This window comes from Schistocerca piceifrons, chromosome 5 (genome assembly GCF_021461385.2).
Source record: "Schistocerca piceifrons isolate TAMUIC-IGC-003096 chromosome 5, iqSchPice1.1, whole genome shotgun sequence".
Lineage (NCBI taxonomy): Eukaryota > Metazoa > Arthropoda > Insecta > Orthoptera > Acrididae > Schistocerca > Schistocerca piceifrons.
The window spans coordinates 504,563,871-504,573,907 of record NC_060142.1 but is presented as its reverse complement, the minus strand read 5'-3'; the positions used below and the strand labels follow the sequence as shown (position 1 = coordinate 504,573,907).

General features: G+C 43.1%; 1 protein-coding gene across 1 annotated transcript; it reads right to left on the bottom strand.

Moving 5' to 3' along the window:
• Positions 1-209: 209 nt before the first annotated feature.
• Positions 210-6,639, bottom strand: LOC124798542 (peroxiredoxin-6-like). Its single transcript, XM_047261993.1, has 4 exons — positions 6,490-6,639; positions 945-1,101; positions 615-832; positions 210-491 (listed from the first exon to the last, which is right to left on the bottom strand). The coding sequence occupies exons 1-4, from the start codon at positions 6,570-6,572 to the stop codon at positions 287-289; spliced, it is 663 nt and encodes a 220-aa protein (XP_047117949.1). The 5' UTR covers positions 6,573-6,639; the 3' UTR covers positions 210-286.
• Positions 6,640-10,037: the final 3,398 nt, after the last annotated feature.

Here is a 10,037-nt window from a genome sequence, read left to right as displayed (position 1 = left end):
AATTCCAAAAACTGTTCGTTTTACCTGGTCAGGCAGACAGGAAATAATCTTGATCATAAACAACAACAATACAGTACAATTAGTAAGAATGTTAGTATTTGATGACATTAAGGAATTGCAGATTCAAAAGGAGTAGAGGAATATTATATTTCATAAATATACGAGATGTAAGAAAAATTAATATAATTTATTTTAAAAAATTGCACTTTATAAAACATTGATTTGGATACAGATGATGAGAATCATTACTTCGGTGATATGAGACTACAACCATTAAGGTGTGATCTTAATAGTCAGTGGTGGTGCGCACGTAGTTGTTGCCGGAGGGCATGGAGACGCGCTCGACGCCTCCAGGGAAGAGCTTGGGCAGGTCTTGGTCGGGCACGTGCGGCAGGATCATCACCTTGGTGCCGGGCGTCCAGTTGGCGGGAGTGGCCACCACCTTCAGCCGGTCCGTCAGCTGCAGGGAGTCGATCACGCGCAACAGCTCACTGAAACACCAGCAGACACGCGTCTCATCAACCATGCACAGGGTGCAGTGTACAGTGTGCAATGTGTGTGTGTGTGTGTGCGGGGGGGGGGGGGGGGGGGGGGAGTGTGGCAGCGGTACTCACTCGACGTTGCGGCCGCAGGACGCGGGGTACACCATGGAGAGGCGCAGCCGGTTGTCCGGCCCGATGACGTACATGGCCCTCACCGTCATCGCCTTCTCCACGTTGTCCTTGTCGCGCTCGTCGATCATGTCCAGCTTGACGGCCAGCTCGCGCGTCTCGTCGGACACGATGGGGTACGGGAAGTCGCCGGGAATGTCCTTGCAGTACGACTTGATGTCCTGTAGACAGAACAGGTGTGATATTGGTGAGCCCTGGTGTAATGTGGAGATATTACGAATCTCATCTCGCTCTCAATTCAGTCAGAGTTTGCCAGTAGTGTGGAACACTCACATTGACCCAGTCGACGTGGTCCTTGAGTTTGTCACAGGAGAGCGCCAGCAGCTTGACTCCTCGCTTCTGGAACTCCGGGTTGTGGACGGCTATGCGTCCCAGCTCTGTGGTACACACTGGCGTGAAGTCAGCCGGGTGTGAGAACAGAACACACCACCTGTTGAGAAAAAGTCACGATTCAGTTATTGCGTTATTTTCTGTACTAAAATTTAAAGAAAATCTTCCAAGAAGCCTAATTACATTCATATACGATAATAATGCCTCCTGAGACGGATACTACTGAATCTTGTGCGATTAACAATACCTTTCAATAAAAATCTTATATTCTGTAGCCTTCAATATACGTCTCATTAGCCATTAAGACCTCTATTGCAATATTTATGCTGTCACAGTATAATTGTATGTATTCTAGCGATAATGTATTTTCCTACCTAGAAAGTCTGAAATATTTACGTCTTTTGTTGTGTTATCCGGAGTATGACTCTACAGTCTTAAATTGTAGTTGATAAAGTTGCACAATGATTTTAACGTTACAAAGCACAATTTGTACTAAAGCGATCCTTAAATCTGCATTTGGAAGTTCTGTAATTCATGCATTTACACTTTAGTTCAATTGACTATTAACGTAACGAGTTTGAAATAAACTAAGAGCTGACGGTGATGAGAAACACACAATAGAAGTCTATTGTTTCATTTTGAACTCTGTGTAAAGTGGACACTTCGGATGTTTCGAAGACAGTTGAGGACATGGGAACAGCTTTTTCAACAAATGATACCACTGAAAAGGATCCAACTGTTGCGGTATTTACGCAGCTACTGAAGATAGTCTCATTTTATTAAAAACGGGGCGAGATAGTTTTCGAACAGCATTCAAAATTGCTGAAAAGAGGACGTTGGGGTTTCAGACGCTTGTTTTTAAATTTTCGTGAAACCGAGAACTGTCTGTTAGTGCAGTAGAACGTCACATAACAGGTTTAAAAATTCAGCGACCCTGCCATCATCGTCACCATATTTAGAGCATTGCGCATTTTCTCCCCTAAAGAGTCATAACAAGTTAGAACAAAAACCATTAACTGTTCTCATCTACTGAACGCCTGCTCAGATTGCACTAGTACCCGCTTTCACAAGCAAAACATAGTTCCGTCAATAGCTGTGTGTATATAGAAGTTTGCCGTTTGAAAATACTTTTACAAAATCTTCTTTCAGCGTCGTAAACTAGTTCTCAGTATAAGTACGTCTCGTTTAATACCCTGTAGATATTAGACGATGTTTTATTATTATATACTTATAGGTCAAGTTTTATTTTGATTCAGATATAGGAAAGTTACCTCTTTCCTTCAGAAATTTTTTGTCTATTGTGATTATTATTTTGCAACTTATTTTTAAACTGATGCACTAGTTGCGCAGCACCCAAACAGAAACACAACAAGACATCGAAATATCTTTTTGTGGAATATTTCGTAACGCAAGTGGTAAAAATAGTCAATTGTGCTTATATCTTTACCTGGAGATATTGTACCTGTTGTCTAATCACACGAAACTCTAAGGGCGATCAATGGTATAAATAATGTCCCATAGAAGTGAGAACAAAGTGTTCTCAGCTTGTCTGAAGCTGTATTTTGTTGAAATGTTACGTGGTCACCCCAATGAAGTGCTTTCAACTGTAGAATTTGCACAAATCTCTGATTACTAGTTCCAATGAACTATGATTTTCATATCGGCACGTCTTAATAGAATGGCATAAATAACACAAGGTACTTTAGAGATTCATGGCCAAACGCAGATCGCTGTGAAGATCATAACTGCTGGACGTAGTAATCAAATAAAATATTTTAAAAAATCTTACTATCAAAGACTGACATTAATTCTACTGTATTTTGTTGTTACCAGGATCTGGGTTGAATCGCGATTCATTACCGGAAGAAATTGATGGAATTCTCGAGTATGCTGCCAGGTTTTGACCCAACGTTTTATTGACTATTTTGAAATGACTATAGTTCCTGTTCTGTTTAAATTCGAAGTCAAGTAACAGATGATATGGTTAAACAAACTGAATTAAACCAGACCTGCCAATAAGAAAGAGCATATCCAGAACTATTAATTTTTTGTTCCTTATAAAGTAATCAGTTCGCAGCTCGTGGTCTCGCGGTAGCCTTCTCGCTTCCTGAGCACGGAGTCCCGGGTTCGATTACCGGCGGGCTCAGGGATTTTCACCTGTTTCGAGATGACTGGGTGTTGTTGTGTCGTCTTCATCATCATCATCCATCCCCATTACGGTCGTACTAGGATCTTGCCTAGCACGGCGGTGCGGGTCTCCCGCATCGTTCCCCTACGCTCTGTCAAAGAATATGGGACTTCATCATCATCATAAATTAATCTGTAGCTTTTATGCTAAAAGGCACTGATAACTGGAAGTTTGAATTGTGTCAATAATCCGACATCAGTTGCACTGTAACAAATTTACTGCACAATCTTGTTTCAAGGATTTGATATCTGCTCATCACTGTGTACGATAACTCTTGCACAAATTGCAAGTCCATGGTAGGAGAAGGACTAGATTCTCGAAACCGTCCGTGCGACTATAAAAAATGTTACGGTATTCAGTAATTACCAGGGGTAACTGATGTAAACAAAGTGCAGGGCCATTCATACCATTAGACAAGAATGTGCGGCCGCGTAGGGCGACAAAATTTTAGGGGCGGCAAAGTGCGGAAAAAATAAATTTCAAATCAAATAGCGAAATAATTGAGGAGATGAGGAGAAAAAGTGAAAGAGGAAAAATTAAAATACCGAATTGTTTCCAGAAGCTTGCGAAACAGTTACTTAATAAGTCGTTACTTTCAAGAAAGTAAACACATTGCCTACCTGCCTACCTGAAAACTACAGCAGCCACTACTGAGTACGAAGCAGAAACAAACATGACCCTGATTCATCTCTGTCGAGCGCTGGAATGGGTCACGTGTTCTGGCGATCATGTTGTGACTTGATACGAAAGCTCCCTCAATCCCTCTTTTTTTTCCTTTTTTATCTCTGCAGATCATTTGTTAAGCGTCAGTTATATAGAGTGGTTCTGTTGATGTTTTAGTTCTACTGTTATTTGCTGCGGATAATGGATCAGAAGCTAGACTTTGTACTCCTCCTTCAACAAAAAGGAGTAAAAGATAGGTGCATTTCACCATGTTGTTGTTGTTGTTGTGGTCTTCAGTCCTGAGACTGGTTTGATGCAGCTCTCCATGCTACTCTATCCTGTGCAAGCTTCTTCATCTCCCAGTACTTACTGCAACCCACATCCTTCTGAATCTGCTTAGTGTATTTATCTCTTGGCCTCCCTCTACGATTTTTACCCTCCACGCTGCCCTCCAATGCTAAATTTGATCATGCCTCGGAACATGCCCTACCAACCGGTCCCTTCTTCTTATCCATACCAATGCATAAAAATGAGATGATGTCTGCCTTAAGTCTGTCTCTGAGTGTCTGACACTCGTAGCCCGAGAAGAGAACTACATTGTCTCCCCGAAACAATACACCTGTCATTTTCTTAAAATTTGACGTATACGCAAACAATAAGAGAGTTTCACGAGTTTGTTATCGACGGAACACAATTGTAGAAATTATTTTAAAGGAACTGAGGACAAAGCATAAAAATTGAGGTCTGCCCCAGAAAATGAAGACATCTCCCGGAGTGAGCTGGGATGGCAGTAAAAAGGAGGGGCCGTCAGTTCTTATTCCTCGCCTAGAGCTGCAGAACACCTAGCAACGGCCCTAATAAAGTGAAGTATTATCAGTTACTAAAAAAAAAAAAAAGAGTAAAGCTGTACTCAGCTGAAAGTTTGTTTCATCGCCGTAACGCTTTACTAGGCATGGACGTACTGCGTATGGTATGCCTGGCCTTTGAACTGATTTACACAGCCGTTTACAGGGGCCCTATCCTTAACACGGAGACCAAAAGACGATGCAACTAGTTATTTTTTAACTGATTTAAGAAGCCGTAAGTGAAAACAAAAAATATTACCTCGGGATCTTGTGCTGTACAGTCGTGGAAAAAACAAGCGAGACCCCTCGCCTTTCAATTATGCTGATCCGCACAGCTTTAAAGTCTGAAGATTCATAACGAAATTCAGTCAAAAATCATTCAGTGCCACACGTAAGTCAATTCATTTATTGACAGAAGCGGAAAAAGTAATCAGTAAGAAGTATGAAATTCTACAAGATCATATTTACATCCACAGGACGCCCGTATAGAATAAAGGTAGCAATAAAACGTATTGGGGGCGCGAGAATTTCTTAAAATTGCTTTACTGCCAGTCTATCTGCCTCCACCGTGACTAGAACCGAAAACAAACCAGACCTCCCTTGCAGTAGCAAACACCTTTCACTACTCTTGCAGACAACCCAGGCAAACAGCCCTCTATTATCACCCCAGGCTTGAATAAGAGGGCAATTTCGCAATGAAAATGGCAAAATGATCTGCAGTTTCCGTTGCACAGAGCTTTCTGGACTCAAAAACAAGAATGTTCTACCTTTATGCCACCGCTTATGTGACAATCATTCGGGATGTTTATCGAAATAACAAAATACTGTTATTAGCGAGTAAATTTAGTAGGATAATTCTGCTCCATCCCAGGAAATAAACTGCTACATGGCTGTCAAACGTATTCTACAATGTTTCGAATTCTACATTAGACTCGCCACAACCAGAAAACGTTCATTAGCCGAAGTGTTTCTTAAGCTACATGGCAATGGGAATGCTCGCACTTGTAAAACGCGGTGGCATTAATACTGGGATCTGAACTACCACGTGTATAGGCAAATGGATTTTATTTGCATTCCTGTAAACGTGATTTGGATCGAAAGCATAGCTACGAGTAATATGCTGATGTATCAATTGCAATTAGAACATTTCGAATAAAGAATAGGGGGAGTTATTTATGCGGCCCTCATCTTCAGTAACTGTCGTAGCTATTTTCGTTGTTAGTATTTCGTCACCCAAATCGGTAAAAATGGAACCCTACTAGTCTCACTTTCTTGACCGTCTGTCTGTCTAGACAGCCCTAATTCGTAACGATCTGGGGTACTTTGTCTTACTAAAACAGTTGTTATCTCGATAAGCTGAAATTTATTTTTATTAGTACAGTTCGCACTAATTAGTGTTTCTTCTTTCATTTATATCTTATATTTACGTGCTGTGTTTAACACACTAATCAGCATTAATATAGTCATACACATGATTGAAAACAGTCTGACAAAATTCGGATGGTTTGTCAATTTCACGCCTGTGCATAGTATGTTGGTAGCACTTCGTCGCCTTGCCTGGTATGCTGTGTAGCAGACTTTAAAGCTGTGCGGATCAGCATAACGAAAAGGCGAGGGGTCTCGCTCGTTTGGTCCGCGACTGTACATTTGTATTTGTGGGCTGTCAGTAATCAATAAGTCACCGATTACATTTAAATCGGACATACGAAATCCTCTGAGTTCTTGTTTTCCACAAAAATGCTAACATATTGTGGAACAAGAGAATCTGTAGTACGGTTGTTGGTGTACTTACGAGTTTCCCTTCCACTTGTAGAAGTCGAGAGGACCCTGCGTGGAGGGCGCCTGGAAGTTGGGCACGATGCTCTCGAGCTTCATGGTGACGGTTGGCTGGCGTGTGAGTTGTGTTGTGCTACCGTGGTGACAGCGGACTGCCTGCTGGCTTCTGGGAGCGCCCTTTTATCTGGCCGCTGTGGGGCCCGCTTCGTCATTCCGCGCCTGCCGGCTGCGTCACGAGCGAAGCTGCTTTGCGTAGCACTTCACGCCAGCAACGACAGCCGGGAAAACGCTGATATCACGGCTGATACTGACAGAGCCTGCGCCTAGACCAGTCTGAAGTTCTGGCCAAGTGCTGTGATTGGCCAAGTGCTGTGGTTCACCTGTTTGTGTACACACACACACACACACACACACACACACAACACATACACACATAGGTCTTCTAACACTGATTTACTGTTTTCTGGAACTTGCTTTTTAAATTTTCTATTATTTTTATTTTATTTCACTTTATTTTGTTTGTCTTCTTACTGGTTTGTAGCTTTCAGACAAGACTCGTATACGCGTGTAACGTTCTCAGTTTTTTAGTTCATATGTTCCAAATGCTACTTTTCTTCACATTTTTGACCCTCTACGACTCGTTCTAGTTCCATGTACACTACTGGCCATTAAAATTGCTACACCAAGTAGAAATGCAGATGATAATCGGGTATTCATTGGACAAGTATATTATACTAGAACTGGCATGAGATTACATTTTCAGGCAGTTTGGGTGCATAGATCCTGAGAAATCATTACCCAGAACAACCACCTCTGGCCGTAATAACGGCCTCGATACGCCTGGGCATTGAGTCAAACAGAGCTTGGATGGCGTGTGCAGGTACAGCTGCCCATGCAGCTTCAACACGATACCACAGTTCATCAAGAGTAGTGACTGGCGTATTGTGACGAGCCAGTTGCTCGGCCACCATTGACCAGACGTTTTCAGTTGGTGAGAGATCTGGAGAATGTGCTGGCCAGGGCAGCAGTCGAACATTTTCTGTTTCCAGAAAGGCCCGTACAGGCAGGACCTGCAACTTGCGGTCGTGCATTATCCTGCTGACATGTAGGGTTTCGCAGGGATCGAATGAAGGGTAGAAAAAAATGGCTCTGAGCACCATGCGACTCAACTTCTGAGGTCATCAGTGACCTATAACTTAGAACTAATTAAACCTAACTAACCTAAGGACATCACACACATCCACGCCCGAGGCAGGATTCGAACCCGCGACGTAGCGGTCGCTCGGCTCCAGACTGTAGCACCTACAACCGCACGGCCACTCCGGCTGGCGTGAAGGGTAGAGCCGCTGGTCGTAACACATCTGAAATGTAACGTCCACCGTTCAAAGTGCCGTCAGTGCGGACAAGAGGTGACCGAGACGTGTAACCAATGGCACCCCATACCATCACGCCGGGTGATACGCCAGTATGGCGACGACGAATACACGCTTCCAATGTGCGTTCACCGCGATGTCGCCAAACACAGATACGAACATCATGATGCTGTAAACAGAACCTGGATTCACCAGAAAAAATGACTTTTCGCCATTCGTGCACCCAGGTTCGTCGTTGAGTACACCATCGCAGGCGCTCCTGTCTGTGATGCAGCGTCAAGGGTAACCGCAGCCATGGTCTCCGAGCTGATAGTCCATGCTGCTTCAAACGTCGTCGAAGTGTTCGTGCAGATGGTTATTGTCTTACAAACGTCCCCATCTGTTGACTCAGGGATCGAGAAGTGGCTGCACGATCCGTTACAGCCATGTGGATAAGATGCCTGTCACCTCGACTGCTAGTGATTCGAAGCCGTTGGGATCCAGCACGGCGTTCCTTATTACCCTCCTGAACCCACCGATTCCATATTCTGCTAACAGTCATTGGATCTCGACCAACGCGAGCAGCAATGTCGCGATACAATAAACCGCAATCGCGGTAGGCTACAATCCGACCTTTATCAAAGTCGGAAACGTGATGGTACGCATTTCTCTTCCTTACAGGAGGCATCACAACAACGTTTCACCAGGCAACGCCGGTCAACTGCTGTTTGTGTATGAGAAATCGGTTGGAAACTTTCCTCATATCAGCACGTTGTAGGTGTCGCCACCGGCGCTAACCTTGTGTTAATGCTCTGAAAAGCTAATCATTTGCATATCACCACATCTTCTTCCTGTCGGTTAAATTTCGCGTCTGTAGCACGTTATTTTTGTGGTGTAGCAATTTTAATGGCCAGTAGTGTAATTTATTTTCTTATGTCCTATAATTGTGTCTTTCTCTAGGTAGTATTCCGCATATGCTTCTCACTGGCCGAATCCGAGAACGTCCTCGTTTGTTTTCTTATCAGTCCACTTAGTATTCAAGATCCTCCGCTAACACCATACCTCATGCTCTCCGAATCCCTTGCTTTTATGCTATCCTATAGTCCGCCATTCACTTCCGTACAATGCTGTCCTCCAGATGGGCATTTCCCAAAAATGTGTTTCTCAAGCTCAAATTATGAGACACGCAAACATTTTTGACGAGGAATGCCGGCCGCTGTGGCCGAGCCGTTCTAGATGCTTCAGTCGGGAACCGCGCTGCTGCTACTGTCGCAGGTTTGAATCCTGCCTCGGGCTTGGGTGTGTGTAATGCCCTTAGGTTAGTTAGGTTTAAGTAGCTCTAAGTCTAGGGGACTGATGACCTCAGATGTTAAGTCCCATAGTGCTTAGAGACATTTGAACCATTTGAACATTCGAGAAATGCTCTCTTTGACAGAGCTAGTCTGCTTCTCTTGTCTCACCCGTCATCCGTTATTTGCGAGGTGGTAGAATTCCTTAACTTCATGAAATTTGTAGTAAATATTGCTGTTAAGTTCGTAGCTAGTCTAATTTCCGATGCTCCGAAATACTTTCGCTTTGTTTGGTTTGTTCTCACACGTTTTTTACTCTCCTCAAATAGTTCATTCCACTTAACAAGTTCTGTAATCACTATGTTCGCAGAGGATAGCAGTATAACAAGCAATTCGAATATTTATTAGATATCTTTCACCCAGAATTTTTATCCATTGTCCGAACTATTTTTGTTGTTGTTGTAGTGTTTCATAGCTTCTTCCAAAAACAGGCATCCCTGACCTATCCCCTTTTTAATCATTGCACTTCTCTCTTGCTTTTCCTCCACATAGAAATTACTTTTTCTGATTTAATCGTATTGGTCATTATGAGAGATGTATGTTGCAGGCAATAACTTTACTCATTCCCGTGATTTATCGCCGTTTCAGAATGTTATATCCTTCGAAGTATCTCTGTGTTGACATAAAAACAAAAGAGTTAACTTATTTACCACATTGTCAGTACCTGTAGTCGTTTGTAATTATCTTACCAGGCATTGCACCTGAAGTGAATAAAGTGTTTCCAGAATGAAATTTTCACTCTGCAGCGGAGTGTGCACTGATATGAAACTTCCTGGCAGATTAAAACTGTGTGCCGGACCTAGACTCGAACACGGGACCTTTGCCTCTCGCGGGCAAGTGCTCTACTTGTCGTCGTGAATTGT

What these genes read in the sequence shown, in the direction of transcription:
- LOC124798542 (XM_047261993.1), bottom strand. Translation starts at nt 6,572, where the DNA reads ATGAAGCTCGAGAGCATCGTGCCCAACTTCCAGGCGCCCTCCACGCAG. An exon ending in TACAAGTGGAAGGGAAACTC is followed by an intron (nt 1,102 to 6,489) that starts GTAAGTACACCA and finishes TTTTCTCAACAG; the next exon opens with GTGGTGTGTTCTGTTCTCAC. An exon ending in TCCTGCGGCCGCAACGTCGA is followed by an intron (nt 492 to 614) that starts GTGAGTACCGCT and finishes CTGGTGTTTCAG; the next exon opens with TGAGCTGTTGCGCGTGATCG.